We start from the raw sequence: 22,617 nt of genomic DNA, 5'->3' as shown, positions 1-22,617 counted from the left end.
CATGTCTATCTGAGGGATGGAACCGTTGTATTAAAAGTCCATTCTTGTGTCTTTTTCGATAACCGATCAATGATTTGTGATCCGTAGCACCACTAAAAAGAATGCACACATCATTATTCAACAAATATCAGAAGGTACGGTTATGAATTTTCCTATTGTTTCTGTCATCTTTGCGTATTATTGTATCAATATCGAAGCATATTGTTCAACATCAAATCAAATCAATTTGGCTTATTTAAATACTGCCAATATGCCAAAAGTGTAAACAAATAAAGAATTGAATGGGCTCGAGTTGTAGCTCAAAGCTAACTTACTGACACCATGAAATATTTTAGGCTACTTCCTGTGTCCAAACGTATTGGCATTGAGTACACAGCGAATAATACGACTTGTTTACTGTCTACTATAAATGTCATTCCTGTTGCTCTATTGTCTGTCACTAGTGTTCTGCTCTGCCCCTGTTCAACTAAAGCAGGGATTATGTGCATGTGTTCCTCCAGAAACTAGTCCTGTCATCATTTTAGAGATATCATCCCAGGCCTTTTATCAATCTGGCATGTAATGACATCCCCCCCCCCCCTCCCCCCAGTTCAATCTGTCTTTAAACTGTGCTAATTTACAAAGACTGAACTGGGAGACGCAAGTGCTCTGAGGGCATCAAATCCACTGCCTTCTCCCTTGTCCACATCATTCTTCCACATCTGCCTGACTGAAGATGAAGCCTTTAGACAGCTGAGAGGCACGGATCCTTTGTCAAACATCTTTGACCTGAAACCTCTGCGTGGGCCCTTAATACTAAAATCCCGCCATCTTCTGCTCACAGCTGCATGATTCAGACCTTAACTATAGGAATATCTTAAAAATGACTTGGCAGTTTGATGTCAATGTATAGGTGATACATATTTATAATATGGCATTTTACACTGATTTACACACATCCTTGCACAAAGTGTCCCATCCGGCAGCTGTGAGGCACAAACACAACGTGAGTGACACATCACAAACACAGTAATCTGGACAAAAGCCTTGTTACCACGCGGACTCCTGAGGGCCCCTGACAGTCCAGCAGCTGTCATTGCAGTCAAAAGGCAACGTTAGCTCTGGGTAACGCAGACCCCCACACTCTGCACGTGACTGAGCACTACTGTACCTTCAAGTCATCCTCCCCTAGCTTAAAATAACCATCGTTAATCCTAGCGGTAAGAATGAAGTTTAGGATGGAGCTGATTAATAAGCAGCCCCAGCAATGAAACAACTACTGGACAGAGAGAAAAAAAAACAGTCCACGCTCAGAGGAGGTCAGTTAAGGGGGATCCAGGATGAGGTTTGGCAGAAACGCAGCGTCTAAAGGACCTTGGAGCGTTGCGCTGACTAAAATAAGATTCTTTTGTCCTGCATAAATATCGTGTGAGTTAATTAACTTCTGAATTAATTCAGGGCACTGAATGCAACCTCTCCCAAAACCAATCAGAATGTAGGTTAAATATGGGGGTGGCACTGAAAATGACAATGAAATCATAAAGCTATTTTCAGATGTGAAACTTTATTTATAAACTATGTCCAGCCAGACCCAGTTTCACTTGCTATATTTGCCCCAGTAACACATGGCAGGATGGTATGAAGAGCTCCACAGACATTTCAATCTCAAACACAACCATAGTATAAAGCACAGTCATTCACACGCATGCTAATTTGATGACAGGTAACAGAATACTTTTCAGCTGAAGGTGCTGCCACGAATGAACCACACATAATCCGCTCTTCATAGGGTACTTATTGATCCAGATAATCAGTGAACCCCCTCCTGAGACACAAATACTCCAGTGTCCAAAGTGTGGTGCTCTTACCAGTGCTGTTCTTGGCGTCTCTCCTCAGACCACACAGCATGGCTGTAGTTTACGCAGCGCAGCCCCCCTCTGGAAGTAACCTTGCTGATTTGGAGCAGTGGGCACAGAGCTGAGGTTCCCAGCACACTTGAGGTGAGAGAACGTCACCCGAGAGTCTCAGCCGCTCAGACACAACACCATCCTCGTTCATTCACTCCTTTCCCTAACATTTCCTTAACCCTTGCCCCTGAGTCAAAAAGCCAGCAAAGGATCTGTGCTCCAACGCGCAGAATTCTGATCCTCAGATGGTCCTCTCTTTCTAAAACTTGTTGACAAAAGATGTTGATGTTAAATCATCCCCATCTATCCTTCAAATTCTGAAATCTACAAAGCTCTGTTTTTCTTTCAAAATCCAAAGCAGTGAGAGCAAAGGTTCATGTCCTTTTCTTGCCATCTTGTCGCGGTTCCATTTTGAGCTATTCTTACTAATCATTCGTCCTTTTCCAGAGGGGTTTATCATCCCCCCGTTCATACGCTCACATGAGCTCACACATAACCCTTCTCTCTCTCATACAGAGCTGGAGTGAGTGTGTTTGCTCTCCCTCTCTCTATCTCTCTCTCTCTCTTTCTCTCTTTCTCTCTCTCTTTGCCAGAGGGGTTCAGTGAGGCAGGCACACACGAGAGTCACTCCCTCCCCCAGCACACACAAACACACACACACACACACACATACATGCACACACTCCTTATCCATTTCCCACCAAGTCAAACACCCCTCTAATGCACATCCTCAAACCCACCCACACTCTTAGACACGACAAAACTGCACACACTCAACTCCCGGCACAATTAACACCACCTGCACATTCATTGTCATACTGAGCCCTGCAGAGTGTCACGTTTTTCCCACATAAGAGACTGCACCCGTTTCACACAGCTTGTATCCACACAGTGCTAGTATCTCCCTCTCTCACCCACACACATAAGCACATAGTGGAAAATGCATGTGCAAGATTCCTGTGCAGAGCAGCTGCCTGTTTGAGAACATGTTGATATGACCTGCGCTAATAAGAAGTCCAGTTGTGGCGCCTTGAGGCTGTAATGACAGATTTCATTCCTGAACAAATGGCAATCATGAAAAAAAACAACAACAAATGAATGATGTGCAGGTAGAAGAAAAACAAAAACATCTTTTAAATTTGATTTGACAAAAATGAGGCCTGGCATCTCGTGTCTCTCCCTCAGGAATGCAAAAGGACCCCAAAACAGAGGGTCTGCTACTGACCCTTCACCACACACCTGTCTGACTATTTGTCTCACACTCAAAGTTTGACGCCTGCCTCTCCCTGAGCCCCACTGCAACCACCACCAACTAACACAACAACAGACGGCTTCCCAAAGCCTCACTGGCGGCTCCTTAGGGCCTCTTCTGCCTCATTTGTTTTGGTCACTGCAGGCACAGTTTTGTCAGCATGAGGACAAAAAGAAACAGATACTGCCACAACATTTTAAAAATGGACAGTATGCCCTCTTATTCTCTGACTGCGCATTTGACATATGTATACAGTGATTACAAAACAAACATTTCTACCCACTGTTGCATGGAGCCTATAGTCAGCTGTTCCAGTGGACTCAATGCTCCTCAGGATTCAGGATAATTTCCTGGGAGACGTTTGTCCTTAATAGCCCATTTACAACGTGAGTGAGCGTAGTCTTTCAGAGCAAGACTAATTAATTTCAGACAGAATAAAAGACAAGAGGGAGATGGCGTAGTGCGTTGAACTGATAAGAAAAACCTATGGGAATCAAGTGGGAAATGTTGGTTCATGGTAAAAATGGATTGTTTTGCGATTCCTCAATCGAGATCATCAATGCGGAGTGAGAGATGATATAACAAATAGAGGACCTGCATTCTTTTTGCATTGACCTTGGCACACAAACATGCTCCAACAGAAGAGAGACCAGTGAATGTTAAAGGGCTTAAGATTTAATAAAGATTGACGTTTGACTTTGTGGTTTGTATTGAATGCTGCTTGAGGGTTTTTCTTTCTCCCAATTTTCAACAATATTCTTTTTAGAGTAGTCGTCGTTGCAATTATACAGAAATGGAAATTACAGTTATAATAGGATGGACTGCAATGTAAACCTGCTCCTCTGTCAGCTGACCACACTGCCATCTCATGGTGGTTACATTCAGATGCAACTTTCAAACGAGAGTCTGGGAAGCAAAAATGAAGACTGAAGTTTCAGCCAGCGAAGAACAGTGTGACAGAAAAAAATCATCCCAAGGTTAGGATGTCACACATTACATATAAATCTGACTGAACAAGGATACATGTAACAGAGATCTTTTACACGTTTTGTCTTTCGGTTTAAACGTGTTCAGGTCTAAATGTAAGCTGATGACTCTTGAAGAATATTAAAATAAAGATCAGTTCTTTAAAACAAAGATTTTCGTGCCAGCAACAAACTCTTCTTTTATATGAATGCAAAAAATGATCAAATAAGTAGACGACTTTTTCAACAGAATTATATTACTTTCAAAGTTTTCAAAGACATGATTTAGCTCTTCTGGTAGATTTACCTTTGGTTCTCCCTCTGATGACTCCCAGGCGACACCTAATAGAAAAAGAGAACATCTTCCTCTTCCCTCCTGCAGACCGGCTGCCTTTCCTCAGAGATTCCGTCTTGGGGAAAGCGAATGCGAGCTGCTTGGGAGCGAGGCGCCCCTTTCCAAACACTACCCTTGCTGACATGTTCATTTTGTGTCCAGTGACAAGGGGGGGAAAAAATGAATCCGTTCCTCTTTCTGAGACTCTCAGCATCTCTCAGACATCGCAGCCTCTCCCTGTCCTGCTGTTTTTTCTCTTCCCCTCCCACTCTGGAGAACTTCCAGCCCTCTCGTGGGGGTCTTTACCGAAACAAATCCACTAACAGGTCAAGGTTTGGTTTTTTTTTTTGGTTTTTTTTAGAAGAAAGATTAAGATCCAACACTAACTGTTTTCCAGATACAAACTGTGCGTGATGAAATAGACATTATGTTTATTTTTGCGTCTCTGGCAATGTCAGTATTTGAGGAGCAGATGGCAGAGGGCTCAGGGCTGTGGGGCAGTTTGTCTGCCAGAATGCAATGGAAACTTTCTCTGCAGGGAGCAAGCACTACACACACCAAACAACCAAAAATATACAATCTGAGCTGGACATTAAAAGGTAATCACTTCTGATATTTTATTAAGTCAGCATATCAGGGATTTGTCAAGACATACTGACACACGATGCCAAATAGACTTCCAACCTTCTATGTAAGTGGCATCCAATAGGCATACAGTATTTGAATTTGATAACATGAATCCCTATTTGACGTACTATATTCTTGCCTTCCAGTGTTTTAAACTTCTACGTTTACAGCTTGGTGTACTCCTTTTATTAAAAACCTGTTTTTTTATTTTTTATTTATAAAAATGTAGATGTCAGAGAAGTCTGATTTGGAATGAGGTAAACATCTAGCTGGATGAAATGGAAATAGAAGATAATTATTATTCTGAATGCTCTAATTAATGTTTTACGTAGAACTAGATAACAGTAATTTGTAAATTGGGAAAATACACATCATTAAAGCAATTTCAAAAGAATTAGATTTTTTTAAAACAAAAAGAGTCCCAAATGGCAAAAAGCCTTTTAATCTCTATGACTGTTCTCTTTTACTAAATATAAACATGGCATCATTAAAGGAAAACTGCTGTTACATGGCCTTCTTCCATAATACAGGTCAACACTCTTCTTCAGGGCCTTTGCTCCTTTCGTTCTAACGGGGAAAAAACCCTGTTTACCCGACCGAGCACACAGCTCTGTAGCCATCGGTGAAGACACCAACTCATGTGTGTGAGCTTTTCTGAATTGCTCTGATGCTTGTGCACTGAGTGAAAATGGCCTTGATCTCAGTTATTATGCCTAAACTGAATGGCACCATTTATAACTCCTGTTCATGCTGCAATGTGTTAAACATTCAGCATCTAGAAATTAAGACCATCAACCCCACTAAAGATACCAGCTTGAAGCTGACAGAAAAAAAAAAAAAAAAAAGTCTTGCTGTGGAAAAAAAAACATGAAACAGACTTGGGGAAATTTGATGATTTCCAATTAAAGTCTGGGAATGTGAAGTTTTTCACATTCCCCCCCACCCCAATTAAAAGATTTAAAGACGCTATCAAACCGTCCTCTCTCGTAACATTTTAATTGTATATCATGCCAACAGTTTATTTGCAAACCTGTCCAACAACACTGTCATAAAGTAATAAGGAGCAGAAAAAAAAGAAATCACTCACAAGACTGATACAATTTCAAAGTGTTTATTGTGAATAACCAGTTTATTCGTTCTCCTCACTCCTGAGCCTGGCGTTGGGGTTTGTAATCTTGATGGCCAGCTGAGCTGCTCTCTCCACGATCAGCTTCCTGTTCTTGGAGGAGACGTTGTGGGCAATCTCAGCACAGTGAGTCCTGCAGAGGTGGAGAAAAGGACTCAACGTAAGTGACAAGATTAACACTGAGCTGGAAGTATCAGGTTTTCTAGTGAAACGTATTCATACACTCAAAAGGTCCAGTTACACGTCTTTTACACTAAAGACATTAAGAGATATGAAACAAGCATTAAGTTACGCTACAAGGTGAAGCCTTTAGTTATTACAACAGCTTTGGTCTCTTGCAAATCATTTCTCCATCACCTGTTTTGTCAGGCAATTTTAATTCTAAGGCAGGATCACTCGTGGTTGGTCAACAAAAATAACAATTTTGCCATCGCATATCTAAATATACAGTAATCCAGAAACTAACAATTTTACAAGCGATGATCCCAAAACTGTTAAGTGAAAGTAGTCCATTAAAAAGTTCAAGGCAATGTCTTCAGATGTCTTGATTTGTCAGGTCCAAACCCAAAGATATTTAGTTTATTATAATAACATAAAAAGCAGAAAATTAATAATCATATCCGAGGCTAGATAAAGTATTTACTTTATCTAGCCTCATGTTTTTCCCTCCTGTAAACGCAACGATTGAAGTGCTACGTCCCATTTTAAAAACTGTAGCTTCTTCTGCCGTTTTAATATCGTTCAGCAGCGATCGTTTCGATGAATGACACAAGCACAGTTCCCCTGATGTAATATCAATAGAGCATTTTAAAATGTGGGCCATGTACTTTAATGTCTCTAATGTACATTTGGTAAATATTGCAGAATCACACTATTAACAAAGCTACAGAATAAGGAAGGGGAAAGGAGAGTTTCATGGATGTGTGAGCGCATGTGTGGATCAGAGAATAGAAGGGGAACAGTTAAGATGAGCGGAATCAAGTTTTGTTCAAAATTTTAAAAGTTAATTACAATAATGTTCGACTTAACATTGCCAGTGAAGTTCATAACGTTCTGAAATAAAATAACCTTTTGAGATGTTTTTAGGGGCCCACATGGAATCACTGATGAGATACATTTGGACTCTTAGCTCAGTGTTTCAAAAGGAGTGACTTGAGTCAGATATAACCCAACATAGTAAATAGTCTAAATAGCTGGGGGTTTAAGGGCTTCCTGCCAATATTTTACAGTCTTAAACACAAATTCTGGACAACAAGAAAATTATTTAGAAAGACCATGTCCCCATTAGTCAGGAAGTTTGGCAAATACATCTTTGCAAGGAATGCTAAGAAAAGCTTTCATCAAACACTTACAGGTGTAATTCAATTGACCTAATCTAAAAACAGAATTTGCAGAAAAAGTTTTAGCAGGTATAAAATCTCTTACACCAAACACCTTGAAAGCTTTAAGATTTTAGGCATGAGGGCAAAAACCATCTCGCACTGTTTGATAGTATGTGCATGCAACTTACTTGTTACTCATCATCAGGACCTCGAGCTCCTTGATATTGTGCACCAGAAACTTCTTGAAGCCAGAGGGCAGCATGTACTTGGTCTTCTTGTTGCTACCATAACCAATGTTGGGCATCAGCATCTGACCCTTGAACCGCCTGCGAACCCTGTTGTCAATACCTCTGGGCTTACGCCAATTTTTCTGTTGGAGATTTAAAAAAAAAAAAAAATGAGATAGGATTAATTGATTGCAGGTCCAATATCACACATGGAAAGGAAAGAAGAAGAAAATTAGCACATTACAAGCACAACAAGTATGTAACAGAATCTTACCGCAATCTTCACATATCTGTCAGATTGATGGCGGATGAACTTCTTAGTTCTCTTTTTGACAATCTTGGGCTTTGTGAGGGGCCGGAGGGCTGCCATGGTGACTGAGGAGACAAGGAAACACATGTAAGCATTATAATACTACATCTGCTTCAGAATAGAGTAAATATACAGGAGCTTAACTTGAAATGCTACTATGACTTAAACACATTATACGAAATGGTAAGGTTCCTGCAATTGACAGTAGAATAACGCAACACTTGAAATGACAGGTCCCTCGAGCAACACAGTTTATCCACTTTAACCTGCAGGTGTGTTTTGAACCTCGAGGTAAACGTGTTAGCTTATGCGGCACATTCAGTGTGCAGCTAGTAAGCTAACCATGCTATTCTGCTTCCTGAACTCCCATTCAAGCTTCACGAAATGAACAAATGATTATTCGTAAGGACCGTTTGCAAATGGGTGTATGTATGAAGCGCTTAAGTGATAACATTTACGACAAAAAAACAACCCAATTTAACGAGGAAAGGAGTCGCAGTCGGTCACAGGCTACAGATGTGGCACTCCGGTCCTGGTCGAAACATTTAAGTACATTTTTGCATGACATCGTCGTCAATTTCATCGAATATTTAGAGGGAGGTCATTTATGATCGATAATCTGTCTGATTTGGGTTAAAGTAAACGACCATTTGGGCAGATTAACATAGATTGTGTTAACTCACCCGCCGATGTAAATCCAAAAGGGACTTCAGCGACGGCGGAAGGAAAGAAAAGGACTTCCGTGAGAGTCGCAAAGGCTTATGGGTAGTGTATTTTAACAGCGCACAGTAGGCTACTTCAAGGCACTTGAGGTCCATGGAATTTGCGTTTATTTCTGAAAAAAGTTTTGTTAATCATAATTGTCAGATATATCGAGTAGCCTATAGCTTGTTTCTTTTATTGGGTTAGGTTGTTGAGTGTTTTTGTTTTCGTGTTTTAAACTAAATTCACATCTATGGGTGGTTTCACACGAGGGACCGATCCGACTCCGACTACGCTTGACCTCAAAGTCTGATGAACATGAGACACTTTAACAAGGCAGACAAGTATGGAGTTAGATCAGTCTCACTATTCACAAATGCACACAGAAGGATTCACAAATGTATTTCAATCTATATAAATGTAAAACGAATCCACAAATAAAAAAAAACAAGATTCACAAATGTATTTCTGATTCACATACAAATATTTATAGTTTTGTATATATGTAATAGAAATCCACAAATGTATAATATACATATATTTAAAAAAACACATTTGTATCTTGTTACATTTATATACAAACTGTTCAGTCTGCATTTACAAACTGTTTGTCATTTGAGAACCTCACTGCATTTGTGTGTGGGACTTTTGAGACTCCCCTGCTGTGGTTAAAGATTAAAGATGACTTAATCAGATTGTCTGATAGCTAGACTAATTGCTGTCCGCGCAGATGTAACGCTAAAGTGATGACATTAAAACATACCTTTGAATCTACGCTACTGTGATTGGCTGAATAGGAAGGAGACATCTGATTGGCTACAGACATTTCCCTGCTGAAAAAAATGCATTTGTGACTCTAACCACGGCAGGGGAGTCTCAAAAGTCCCACACACAAATGCAGTGAGGTTCACAAATGACAAACAGTTTGTAAATGCAGACTAAACAGTTTGTATATAACTGTAACAAGATACAAATGTGTTTTTTAAATACAGTGGGTACGGAAAGTATTCAGACCCCTTTACATTTTTCACTCTTTGTTTCATTGCAGCCATTTGCTAAAATCTAAAAAGTTCATTTGATTTCTCATTAATGTACACTCAGCACCCCATCTTGACAGAAAAAAAACAGAAATGTAGAAATTTTTGCAAATTTATTAAAAAAGAAAAACTGAAATATCACATGGTCATAAGTATTCAGACCCTTTGCTGTGACACTCATATTTAACTCACATGCTGTCCATTTCTTCTGATCCTCCTTGAGATGGTTCTGCTCCTTCATTGGAGTCCAGCTGTGTTTAATTAAACTGATTGGACTTGATTAGGAAAGGCACACACCTGTACCTCTACATTTCTGTTTTTTTTCTGTCAAGATGGGGTGCTGAGTGTACATTAATGAGAAATCAAATGAACTTTTTAGATTTTAGCAAATGGCTGCAATGAAACAAAGAGTGAAAAATGTAAAGGGGTCTGAATACTTTCTGTACCCACTGTATATATGTATATTATACATTTGTGGATTTCTATTACATACATACAAAACTATAAATATTTGTGTGTGAATCAGAAATACATTTGTGAATCTTATTTTTTTATTTGTGGATTTCTTTTACATTTATATAGAATGAAATATATTTGTGTGTGCATTGAAATACATTTGTGAATATTGAGACTGATCTAACTCCACAGACAAGTGCAGATAACAGCCACAAATAGTTGTGTTGGGGCTTTACTTATGCAAATATGAAACTACACATGCTTTTGGCACATAATCATCTTCACATTGTCATAAAATATCAGGACCCTGAAAAGATACTGCAATAAACTGTGGCTTTTCCGAAGACTTTAAGAGCTCTACTTTCATCATTTTCGCGCAGGCTGGTCTCGAACTCGTCAATTTACGAGATTATTTTCGTAAATCTACGACTTTAATCTCGAAATTAAAACGAGTGTGGTCGTACAAACGTACCACACTCAAGAGTAGTTTCTGTGTTTGCAGTTGTTTACAGTTGTGTGTGTTTTGACACAAGTTTCGTTTCTGTACTTGCAGCGCGTTTGATGCTTATGCAGTTGTTTTGCCTATTTGCTGCGCGTTTGTGTCTTTGCAGCACGTTTCAGCCTTTGCATTTGTTGTGGTAGTTTGCATTTGCTTTTGAATGTGCAGCGTTTCTATATATGCTGCGCGTTTTTCTGTATGTCTGTCGTTTCATCAGTTGCTGAGCGTTTGACCCCTACCGGCCACCGTAAAAATGAGACAAGACAAACAAATAAATATTTATGTATATATATACTGCTATCAAGTGACCTATCTTTTACACTATGTGGTAGGTTAGGTAACCTGTTGGGCTTCATTTTATTAATTTGAGGAGCCAGGTCGCTTGTTTTTGGCTTGTTTCCATGGAGCTGGTTGCTTGTTTCTCTTGCGAGATCTGGCAACACTGGAGAAGGGAGGGGTTTCCTTCTGAACTTCTCTGAAGTGATGGACTTGAGTTCCCCAAAAGACCAGTGTAAAACACAATAAGCATTCATTTCAAGCGGAACACAGACCACCAAAAAGGGAAGGTTTTTTCCTGTTTAAGAAGAGGAGGCGGTAGCGGACTAAAATGCAACACACGGGGGTGGGGTATGATAAAAGGTAAATGATCAACATTTTGTCATTTTTGTGATGATAGGTTATATATTATTGCCATATTCGTAATTAGATCATGAACGATAGTATGTGTAGTTTGTCGTCTTCTTTCTAGTCGAGTTCCTGCGTTTTAATAAAGAATCAGCCGATAATGAAGTGAGCGTTGCATTTATGTTGCGTGTTTCACTTCTAACATAGTTTTTATTTTCCATTTCACTGACCTAACTTATCGTTTTCGCATTATTCGCAGCCACCAAAACCCAAATTATGGAGTGGCCAACCCCGGGTACTTCCCGGCAGCAGAAGGGGGGGCAGGTAAGATCCATGAAGTTGTATTAGCAGACGCGTCTCATCCGTGAGTGTTGTGAGTGTTGTGAGTGTTGCGACATCCACACTGAAAGGTATTTTCATCCCCCACACTTTTTTTTTTTTTTTTTTTACCAGTGGAGTCATTGATGAAAACCTATTGGTCAAATAAGATTTATTACCTGGCAATTAAGCCAATCATAGTTGTTTGGTTACAGTTGAAGCACGGAAAAGTTACGTGCATTTATCAGTAATCCTCCTGTCACTCATCACTGGCTGAAATCAGAGCTCAGAGCTAACAAATGGATACTGAAAGAGAGTTAGTCACCCATACAGATGTTTTTAAGATAAATCCACCCCACAAAACAACCTTAGTGTAACATTTTCTCCTCTTGGTTGTTCTTATAGCTGTATTTATTTACTCCTATTACTTTACGATGTAGCGGAAGTCACTGCGTCATTGCCAGCCGCTCCTCGCTTTTACATGAAGTGAGCCCCTCGCCCTAAATTTGAAGTGCCCACGTATTCTGATCTTTATGGTAAATGCTCCGGACTGCAGAGCGAGCAGGAGCAACTGACAGAGAGAGCGATTTTGACCCGTTATTAATCTCCTTTTCCAGGCAAAAGTGATTAGATAAAATAAAAATAATAATTGGTTACCAAAAAAAAAAAATGTAATCGATAATTGTTTTGTTGTCCACATTTTTGTAAATGTTTCTTGTTGCATTGTGGGTTTTAGGATAGGCCTAATTCAAAACAGAAAAAAAGGAACACGAGCGCAAAAAGAAAATAGATGACAAACAAAGCGCTGATAAAGGCTCCGTACGCTGCTACCCTAACTAAAATATCCCTTTAATTTACCCCCCTATGAATTCACAATGAACAAAAAGTCCCAGACAAACGAAATATGCAATATGATCCACGAAAGTTCAGTTCAAATTGTTTTTTTTTAGTCCACAGAAAAAGAAGGACTTTCACTTTGCGATTACCGCTTTACTCCGCTAAACCAATGACGTTTGATCATCCAGGACAGAGCAGCATAACGAGATGTTTTCCTGTATTTTGGAATTTTAGATGATTATTCTTTTATTAACTACAAAATGGAACAACCTTATAGGGAGAAATAGCTCATAGCGGACGGACGAGGGAGATTGAGTGAATGTGTCATTACGCACAGAGGAGAAAGATGAAACAGACAGACACTTAAATTGTTCACCTGTTCTATTGTAACTTCTTTTACCAGAGTAAAGTGTGCTCTACACTGCAGACTGTGGTCTTTGTTAACACAATGTTGCTGTCAAGACACCTTCAACGTGCGGTGAGTGCGCATTGATGTCTGCACGTCCGCTCGCCACACTGCACTAAATATAATCAAGTTTTGAAACGGTCATAACACGTCTGTGGGAATTTTTATTTGAGGTTTGCTGTCTGTTGAAGTAAGAAATGTCATATTTGAATGTTAATACAAAGGCCTCTTACTAACAATTATTAAAATCCCGAAGATTAAAATTAATCAATAGATACAGTCGGCATCGCGTCATAGTTGGGGGCGGGGCGTACCGTGGGGAAAAGAATCACAGAGAACTACAAAAAGATTACTCGAGTATTCGCTTTAACAATGGGAAGAGTAATCGATTAGAGACAATTTTGCATTTCTGCACCCTTAATACGGACACAGAAATGTATAAATAAATGAATTTAGAAATGAGTAAATGTGGAAATAAATAAATATGGAAATAAATAAATGTAGAAATGAGTAAATGTGGAAATAAATAAATATGGAAATAAATAAATGTAGAAATGAATAAATGTGGAAATAAATACATGTATAAATAAATAAATGTGGAAATAAATGTAGAAATACATTTAAGACATTTAATTATTTATGTCCCATTTATTTACCAGTTTTTATTTATATATTCACGCAGTTATTTATTAATTATTTTATTTATTTATTCCAGTATTTATTTATACATTTATTTATTTATATTTTTGTCAGATCTCGTCCTCCATACTAGTCGGCTCTGTGTGCTTCAAGGTACACACACGCTGCAGGTACCGAGTGCAAGCAAGGTCGCAGGGAGAACGTGGACTGGATTTTCAGTGATGTGGGCGTTCTCTATATGAACAAGTGGAATGGATTGGATAAGGACGCACTGAAGGGGCTCTCTCTACCTTACACTATGAAGTGAAGGGAAACTGACAAATTTATGATCATATTTAAGTGAATAATGGCAAGTTATATGACTATTATTTAAACTCATATTCTGGCCTCTTTATATTGAATTATTTCAATTGAATTGAATTGAAATAAAAAAAATAAAAAATAAAAACACCAAATTATTTAGGGGGGCTTCAGCTGACTTTTTACTTCTACTCCTTACATTTTCACACAATTATCTTTACTTTCTACTCCTTAAATTTTAAAAATAGCCTCGTTACTCCTATTTCATTTCGGCTTGTTTTCATTCCGGCTTGTCATCGTTCAAAAAAACACAAAAAAAACACAAAAACCTATCCAGATAAATTGCGCCATCCGGATAGAGTGAATTTGATTGTGGTTGGATGAAAAGTATAAACATATACCATTCTGACACGCTTTGGTGCGGCCTAAGCTTTTGTCCTCAATGGCATTTTTTTCCCCTTACATTACTTTTACTTTTATACTTTAAGTAGTTTTGAAACCAGTACTTTTACACTTTTAGTGTGTAGAGTAAAAAGCTCGAGTTGATACTTCAACTTCTACAAAAGTCTTTTTAAACCATAGTATTTGATTGGCGGCTGTAGCTCAGTTAGTAGAGTTGTCACCTCTAAAACTGGAAGGTCAAGGGTTCAATCCCCAGCTGAGCAAAATGTCCGATGTGTTCTTGGCACCTAACACTGCATTGCTTCCGCTGCTTCAGTGGCAGTGTATGAATGGAGTAGTGTTGTACTTAATCTCTGGTGTACGTCGCTTTGGATAAAAGCGACGTACACCATAGTATCTATAATGAACGTCAATACTTTTGACACCTCTGGCTAAATGTATACACTTGACCAAAACTGGTTCTTCTGGTTTGCTTTAGCTATGTTCGCCCCACCCACAGCAGACTTCCAGGGCCCCAGCGCTCCTCCGGCCAGTATGTTTGACAACTTGCCTGGCTATGAAGAAACAGTGGCGGGAGGAGAAGGTAAAGCACTGTAAAAATAGGAAACTATTCACCACACTGATGTCTTCTTTCACTTGGCCTCCTAGTCACATTGCTATTGTACACCACATCTGTTTAGGGTAATGCAGTCCAGGACATCGCCTCTCCAACACATGTTTTTCATGTTCACTTCATTTGGCTGTCGACTCGCCGTTATATTGTATAGTTTCTGCTTATAATATGTCTGCACTCATGCACTTTAACTGATGTCAATACTGTCCATTTACAACTCTGTTTTTGCACATTTACATTCAATCTGCCATATTTAATCTTCCTATTTAAGACTAGTAATGCTTAGTTAAATCCTGGTTGTATATATTCACATTCTTATTTTTGATATCTTTTAGTACTTATTTACTTTGTAGTTGATATTATATTGTGTTTAGATTGCTAACATTGTGTTTTTTACTCATATTGTGTGTTTGGATAACCTGCTGCTGTAACGCCACAATTTCCCAGTTTGGGATCAATAAAATAATTCTATTCTATTCTATTCTATTTTTCTATTCATTTATTTAGCTCATAAACATCAGTTTAAGTTGACATTTTTATGAAAGATAACAACATTTAGGCTAAATACATTAGGTCTTAATTTTGTGTTTAAAAAAAAATACAAACACCTGTCAATATTTGACATTAAGGTTAAATGCCACTAAGAACTACAAATACATGACTAAATCATAAAAGTTTGAGGAAACATTCACTCAAGATTGAGCATTGTAATCTGGAAATGAGGATTTATGGCTAAGCTGCTGATTCAGAATCAGAATCAGCTTTATTGGCCATGCATGCTTTTACACACACAAGGAATATGGCTTTGGTAAACTGTGCTCTCAGTGTACAAAAGTACAACATTAAATATAAACATAAATAATCAAAGATTTGTGTACCAATAAAGTGGCCACTGAGCTCATACTGCATGAACAAAAAGCATAGGAATGATTGCTACCAGAAAAAAGCAATACTACTTTTAATGTCTATAGGTGGATTTCTACCTCCTCCAATGCCTTCTTACCCAGTTCCTCAGCCTGAACCTGGACCTCACCAACCACAATGGAAGTAAGCCTTAAACCATTTCCTTTTATTTCAACATGGCTGTTCAAAATATTGCAAAAGATTTTCCGTAATGTGTTGTAAACATTTAAAGCAAGCTCAGCACTTTGTGCACTACTAAACTTGCACTTCATATCAAAGGTTTCAGACCCCATGACATACTGTATCTCATTCTCACACTGTCTACAGTATCCCGTCTATCAGCAAGGACACTGCCCGGGATGCGTTTGTCCTGTTTGCCTCCAGCAAATGCTGCTACAGTGCAGCACCAGCAAAGGATGGTGTGATCACCAGTATGGAGGCATTTAATGCTTACAGGGTAAGAGGTGGTCTATTGCACTGATCGGTTAGTCTGTGTGTTAGGAAACCTGCCAGAAGAAAAGCATGTAAATCAATAAAGGTTTTATAGTGGCTGTTTAATACATATTCCTGTTTTCTCCTCCAATGCTTTATCTTAGTACCGCCTGGAAACCTTCACTGAATCACGATCTACAAAGTGGAAGCATGAGCCATACCATAGTAATACCATCATATTGTTACATGGGTGCAATTCTCCTTCTCATTCAGTCAGCTGTTTCAGGACACTGCTCACTTAAATTACGTTTTTTATTCTTTATTTAATCAGACCAGCCTTTGGATGCCTTTGCCCAACCTCCACCAGGGCCGTGGGATATTCCTGCAAAATCCCCCACCTTTTTTGTGGATGACAAGCAGGTTATAAAGGTTCCCAACACATCCTCATTGAAGGTAAATCATTTGAAACATGATTGGAGAACAAAGAGCTGTTGTGATTGTGTTTAAAGATGATTCCTGACTACTATCATTGCATATACAGAGCTGCCATGCTTGTGTGGGAATGGGGAGAAAACCTTGCAATAGCTGTGTTGGTGCTGGAAATGTGAGTAGTTTCTGCAGACCTAATTGAAAGTGTAACTTTTGCAACCTTGAGTGTGATCATAAGAATTCCTTTCTTGCTCGTTTTAGAAAGTTTGTTGGGTCTGCAATGGATCCGGTTTCCGCCACGGAGATGATCGATGCCACCACTGCAGTGGCAGAGGGAGGGAAAAGTAAGTAAAACCCATTGGTTTTTCATTTTCATTCAATAAAAGTGTTAAGTAGGAGAGAAGAGTCTAATAGTTATTTATCATTATTCTCAGTTGCAGCCACTGTCACGGGCAAGGATCGGAGCAATGTATCACATGTCATGGAAAACGACAGCTTCTGGTCTACATCAAACTCACCGTGAAATGGTGCGGTTTCCTCAACATCTGTGAAGAATATCTAACTCCACTTACAACATAAAAACATCTCTTTACTATTTTCAGATTTGTAACGTTAATGGAATCTCAACTAGTTAACCAAATATAAACCCAAATTATTATTTTATTTATGAACATGATTTCAGGACCAACAACACTGATAACTGTGTTGTGGGACAGTCAAGTGGACTGCAGTTGGACAACCTGAGCAAAGTGTCTGGCGAGGAGCTTTTCAAAGACACTCAGTACATGGTAAAAAAATGATTTTTTTTCTTACTTATAAAGCACAAGTTCAGTCAGGAAGGATAGTTTTTTTGAATGGATACAATTTGAAGATTATTTCTATTGAATTTTTAAAGGTTTTTTTGCATCAATTTATAAGGAAAGTTTGAGAGAGACAGGAAATGTGGGGACAGAGTGGGGGATGACATGCACCAAATAGCACAAGGATCGATCAAACCTACCGACGACTGAAGCCTTGATAATTAGACTCTCAACACCAAGCATGCTCATATGTGGTTAAAACTGTGTAACATTTACCTTCCCCAACAGGCGTACAGAGTGTCGACACAGGTTGTTTCAGCCATGTCATAACCACTTCAACTGTGAACTAAGCCAGCATAACACTTGTGAGATGCTTCACAAGTTTAATTGTCACTTAAAGCACATTTGAATTTTGTGTGCAGCTTTAGCTATTGTAGTACTACGAGTATGCGGGTGACCACACACAAAAACACATCCTGTGTGACACTGATCAGGGACTGAATCTGTCATTGTGCTCTTTTACTAATTAGCAGTGGATAGTGGATGTAATGTGAAATATGAGCACTAATTAATATTATAGTGATCACCCTGTGCAGGTTTACCCAGTGACCGGCTTTCCAGATGTTACAGTGGTGAATACTGCACAGCGCCTTGTCGGAGAACACCAGAACAAGTTCTGCCAGAGCTCACGTATTCTACAACAGGTAAGAGTGCATCCAATGTATTTATAGTCTACTTTTTCAAGAAATGTTTATGAACTAGAAAATACTCATGATCAAAGCCTAATTTTGCCTCAGTGTATTATGCTCATATTTCCTTTCTTTGTCTTCAGCGTCAGACCATAGAGCTGATCCCCGTCACCAAAGTGACCTACTCATGGAAAGAGAACTCACATGTTTACTTTGTGTACGGAAATGAGTTCAAAGTCAGTGCAGATAATTATCCTGCTCCCTGTTGCTGTACTGTCATGTAATTGAAATGCTTTCATACAAAGGTAATTCAATTCCAGATCATTGGCTATCAAAATTAAGCAGTTTTACTACAAGTCACTTATATTGATTAATGGGAGGTTCCCTGATATGTAGGCATATAAGTCCTTTTTTAAGTTTATCTAAGAAGAGGTCAACAAGCCATTTAAGCAAGGATGCCAATTCAGTCAGAGGAACTAATGAAATCCATTCAATAAGTGATCTTAAACGCCAAGCAGACAGTGAATTTTCCTTTGAGCCGCTACAACATTAGTAAGTAAAGTTTATTTGTATAGAACCATTCACAGATACACATCACAAAGTGCTTTATTATTGTATGCCATGTATCAATCAATCAATTGTTATCTGTATAGCACCAATTTATAACAAGTATTATCTTGCATGACCTAATAAAGAAAATGCTTATTGATAACATGTAAAAATTAGTAAATGATACACTCTTTACACATTTATGTCAGTAATGTTGTCGTTTCCATCATAAATCAAAATGTTTTATGCTGAATATTTTTTGCATTATTAAACTTTTAGTAACATGTGTAACGTGATGTCACATGGCAAAACTTTTTTTTATATGAATGTTAATCATTGCTAACTTTGTGTTAAGTTTTATATATATCTATACTGTTGATGGGGGACAGGGGGTGCACAAGGGTGCTGGAAGTTGTGGTTATCGCTATACTATGTGTCGAATAAGAGTTCCAGTAAAGTATGTGATCATGAACAGCCTTCGTGGTATAATTATTGAACTAACATTGGTAGCAGAGGATGGCCGCTGGCAATTATAAAGTTCCGCCGCCATTTGACGAGAAGAAGTCATACGGAAGTTGGAAAAATGAGGTCGAAATTTGGAGGTTAGTTACCGATTTGGAGAAGAAGAAGGAGGCATTGGCTGTTGCCTTGTCGCTAACCGGAAGAGCGAGGGATAGCCCGCTGGAAATCGCTGCGGAGGACTTGAATAAGGATGATGGAATGACTAAACTTCTGACAAAATTAGACTCTGTGTTTTAGAGGAAAAAGATCGACAGTACGAGTTATACAGAGTTTGACCAGATAACGAGGGAAAATAGCGTTTCGATGGTGGATTACATTGTCGAATTTGAACGTCGATATAACAGACTGATTAAGTTCGACATGAAGCTTCCAGATGCCGTGTTAGCTTTCAAGCTACTAGACACAGCGAGACTTAGAGTTATAGACAAACACCTAGCGCTTACTGCCTGTTCAAGCCTCTCGTTTGTGAACATGAAGTCAGCTTTGAAGAGAATCTTTGGCGATAACGCGCAAGTGAACAAAGAATGTGTGTAGCTGCTGACTCTGCATACTACACAAGATTTCCCGGCAAGAGAGAAGGGAAACAAAGTCAACAAGGAACCGTGCAGTGCACAAATCCACTCAACAGGTATGGGTTTGGTGATGGTAGAGTTGTTTATTCTCCAAAGAAAGTCCAGCCAATCCCAGCCATGAAAGGACAGACTAGATGTCAAATTGAAACAGAAGTTGTCCCTGTTGATATTCTGTTGCTTTTGAGCAAAACCTCACTGAAAAGAGCAAGCGCAGTTTTGGACATTGAAAATGATAAAGCCACAATGTTCAAGCAACCAGTCAAACTTGAAAGCGGGATTCCAAACGGGGATGAAGTCCTCACTGTGACAGAAAACATGACAACAAAGGAGAAACAGAAAGTTTTATTAAAGCTACACAAGCAATTTGGCCATGCCTCAGCTGACAGACTTAATAAACTACTGGCCTGCTCAGGCAATAAAGATGATGAATGCAACACAATTCTCAAAGAGATTGTAAAAAACTGAGACATGCATCAGACACAGCAGACCAAAGCCTAAGCCAGCGGTAGGTTTGCCTATGGCCTCAACCTATAACAAAATTGTAGCTGTGGACTTGCATGAACTAGAGCCAGGAGTATGGTATATGCATGCTATTGATCATTTTACACGTTTCAGTGCAGGGAGCATCGTCACCTCCAAGAAACCAAGAGAAATTGTGAACTCACTGCTGGATAAGTGTTCATGGGCCTCCACGCAGACTGTTCAGTGACAGGTGAATTCAACAGTGAGGAGATGAGAGACATGGCTAAAACGTTTAACACTGAAGTGAAAACAACTGCAGCATACAGCCCATGGAGCAATGGCCTCTTGGAAAGGCATAATCAGACACTCACTGAAATCTTATTGATAGTAAAAAAAGACAACGAATGTGACTGGAAGACAGCCCTAGACTGGGCCTTGATGGCAAAAAACTCTATGCACAATGTACATGGCTACAGTCCTTACCAATTGGTGTTTGGGCAGAACCCAAATCTGCCTTCAGTGCTCACTGATACGCCCCCAGCTCTACAGGGCACCAGCATGAGCTCTTGGATATCCCAGAACATCACAGTGTTACATGCTGCAAGGAAAGCATTTGCAGAGGCTGAATGCTCTGAGAGGATCAGAAGAGCACTTCGAAAACAACTGCGGCCCACTGATGACCGAAAAATCATATTAAATTTACATCAGAGAGTAAGTACAACACAAGCAAGGATCTAGAAAAAAGGGGACAATGTCAGTAAGAGCAAACGATCAGCTTTGAGTCCGATTGGACACACAGGTGCTGACAGGCATTGCACAGAGGCAAAGCACAACATTGACAGCAGTTCTTGAGAGCTCTAATCAGTATAGAAACCATCTTATAAGTCATCGTTATCAAACAAAAACCATCGTCACAACCATCATCATCATCATCAATACTATCGAGACCATCATCATTAAGTTAGTAGGTATTCATGAAAAAGCTGGGTCTTTAGCTTTTTCTTAATTTGCAGAGGGACTCTGCAGATCAAATGGAGTTTGGAAGTTCATTCCAATCGCGGCTACTTGAACCTTAAAAGTTAGCTGGTCATCAATCATGACACCCAGGTTCCGGGCAGACTTTTTGGGCATGCGTTTGGTTGTTCCAAGCTGGACATTGATCTGTGGTTGCATAGAGGGACTGGCTGGGATGACAAGGAGCTCAGTCTTTGAAAGATTGAGTTGAAGGTGGCGTTCATTCATCCATTTAGAGATATCAGCAAGGCATGATGAGATTCTTGCAGAGACTGTAACATCGTCTGGCAGGAATGACATGAAGAGCTGGGTATCGTCAGCATAGCAGTGGTATGAGAAGCCATGAGAGCAGATTATTGAACCAAGTGAGCTTGTGTATATGGAGAAGAGAAGGGGACCAAGCACTGACCCTTGAGGTACCCCTGTGGATAAGCTGTGCGCTTTGGACACTTCTCCCTTCCACGACACTCTAAAAGATCGCCCAGAGAGGTAGGACACGGACCAGCAGAGGGCAGATCCTGAGATGCCAAGTTCAGAGAGCAAGGGCAAGTGCCTGAATGTCTGACATTTTTGCAAGTGCTTGGATGAATTCAGTTTTATTCTCAGCAGATTGACAGTTCCAGAGGCCTAACTAATACAAAACCATCCAATCCAATTTAACATCTTTCATAGGATATATTACACACCACATAGGCTTTATCAATTCAGTCATGAGACATCTCCCTGCTGCCCTAAGTGCAACAATCAAACAGGGGATATAATACATATGTTTTGGAAATGTGAAAGACTGAATGATTACTGGAACTTTATATTGAACCAACTTTCCAAAATATTTTTGAAAGAGCTGACCCCAAACCCCCGCATTGCTATTCTGGGCAATGCTACAGTGCTGATAAAATTTGACAATCATGAAAAGAAACTTATCCTACTGGCTATAACTGCAGCAATAAAATGCATTTTATGCCACTGGAAATCTGAAACCCCTCCCCCAATCAAGCAGTGGTGGTCAGAATTGCTATCGTATTGTACACCTGAGAAAATCATGTATGTAAGGACAACAAATGCAATTCCAAAAAGTTTGGGGTCATGTTATATCAAGTAGTAAACTAATTTGATTAATTTATCAAAGTGTTACAATGATTATGTATTTTTGTTTTATTTTTTATTTTATTTGTTGTTGTTGTTGTCTGCATTGTGTCTATGGTTTGGGGTGAAATGAATTAAAATAAAATAATTGAAAAAAAAAGCTTGAAGTGGTTGGCCGTCCAGGAAACAGTCAACAATACACTGTCTGCCAACTAGTGAGGTGACTCTGTTGGATCGGTTAACTGAAGATGGAGGAAGCACACAGTGTACCTGTTTG

General features: G+C 39.3%; 4 protein-coding genes across 8 annotated transcripts in view; 2 read left to right on the top strand and 2 right to left on the bottom strand.

Moving 5' to 3' along the window:
• Nucleotides 1-4,799, bottom strand: part of LOC109981017 (glutamate receptor-interacting protein 2) — a 34,092-nt gene extending 29,293 nt beyond the window's left edge. For 2 of the 5 annotated variants that reach the window (XM_020629632.3, XM_020629633.3), the window contains exon 1: nt 4,411-4,769. In XM_020629632.3, the coding sequence (XP_020485288.1) occupies nt 4,411-4,651 (241 nt within the window). In that variant the 5' untranslated portion in view covers nt 4,652-4,769. Of the gene's footprint in view, nt 1-1,847; nt 2,474-4,410 lie in introns of those variants that run through there. The other 3 variants (XM_020629634.3, XM_065960890.1, XM_020629635.3) reach the window with 2 other exon arrangements.
• Nucleotides 4,800-6,161: 1,362 nt separating this feature from the next.
• rpl32 (ribosomal protein L32) lies at nt 6,162-8,861 on the bottom strand. Its single transcript, XM_020629578.3, has 4 exons — nt 8,733-8,861; nt 8,014-8,114; nt 7,701-7,882; nt 6,162-6,323 (listed from the first exon to the last, which is right to left on the bottom strand). Exons 2-4 carry the CDS (start codon nt 8,107-8,109, stop codon nt 6,194-6,196), a joined length of 408 nt encoding a protein of 135 aa, XP_020485234.1. The 5' UTR covers nt 8,110-8,114; nt 8,733-8,861; the 3' UTR covers nt 6,162-6,193.
• Nucleotides 8,862-11,223: 2,362 nt separating this feature from the next.
• On the top strand, nt 11,224-18,975 carry LOC109980980 (protein SSUH2 homolog). The gene is made up of 13 exons (XM_029276567.2): nt 11,224-11,382; nt 11,627-11,691; nt 14,748-14,852; nt 15,854-15,929; nt 16,113-16,242; nt 16,382-16,442; nt 16,549-16,670; nt 16,759-16,821; nt 16,908-16,990; nt 17,081-17,173; nt 17,329-17,434; nt 18,043-18,150; nt 18,279-18,975. The coding sequence occupies exons 1-13, from the start codon at nt 11,351-11,353 to the stop codon at nt 18,417-18,419; spliced, it is 1,185 nt and encodes a 394-aa protein (XP_029132400.2). The 5' UTR covers nt 11,224-11,350; the 3' UTR covers nt 18,420-18,975.
• LOC109980906 (DDB1- and CUL4-associated factor 1-like) overlaps nt 18,555-22,617 on the top strand; it is a 32,973-nt gene continuing 28,910 nt past the window's right edge. The window contains exon 1 of the mRNA XM_020629462.3: nt 18,555-18,696. The gene's annotated coding sequence lies outside the window, so the exon portion shown is untranslated. The remainder of the gene's footprint in view (nt 18,697-22,617) is intronic.

The sequence above is a fragment of the Labrus bergylta genome, chromosome 12, assembly GCF_963930695.1.
Source record: "Labrus bergylta chromosome 12, fLabBer1.1, whole genome shotgun sequence".
Classification (NCBI taxonomy): domain Eukaryota; kingdom Metazoa; phylum Chordata; class Actinopteri; order Labriformes; family Labridae; genus Labrus; species Labrus bergylta.
Note: the sequence above shows the minus strand (reverse complement) of the source record. Positions and strands in the feature narration are given on the sequence as shown.

Coding starts and splice junctions, on each gene's coding strand:
- rpl32 (XM_020629578.3), bottom strand. CDS start 8,109: ATGGCAGCCCTCCGGCCCCTCACAAAGCCCAAGATTGTCAAAAAGAGA. Junction 7,883..8,013: donor ACAGATATGTGAAGATTGCG/GTAAGATTCTGT, acceptor AATCTCCAACAG/AAAAATTGGCGTAAGCCCAG. Junction 6,324..7,700: donor GTCCTGATGATGAGTAACAA/GTAAGTTGCATG, acceptor CCACCTCTGCAG/GACTCACTGTGCTGAGATTG.
- LOC109980980 (XM_029276567.2), top strand. CDS start 11,351: ATGCAACACACGGGGGTGGGGTATGATAAAAG. Junction 16,243..16,381: donor AGGCATTTAATGCTTACAGG/GTAAGAGGTGGT, acceptor GCTTTATCTTAG/TACCGCCTGGAAACCTTCAC. Junction 16,671..16,758: donor CCAACACATCCTCATTGAAG/GTAAATCATTTG, acceptor TTGCATATACAG/AGCTGCCATGCTTGTGTGGG.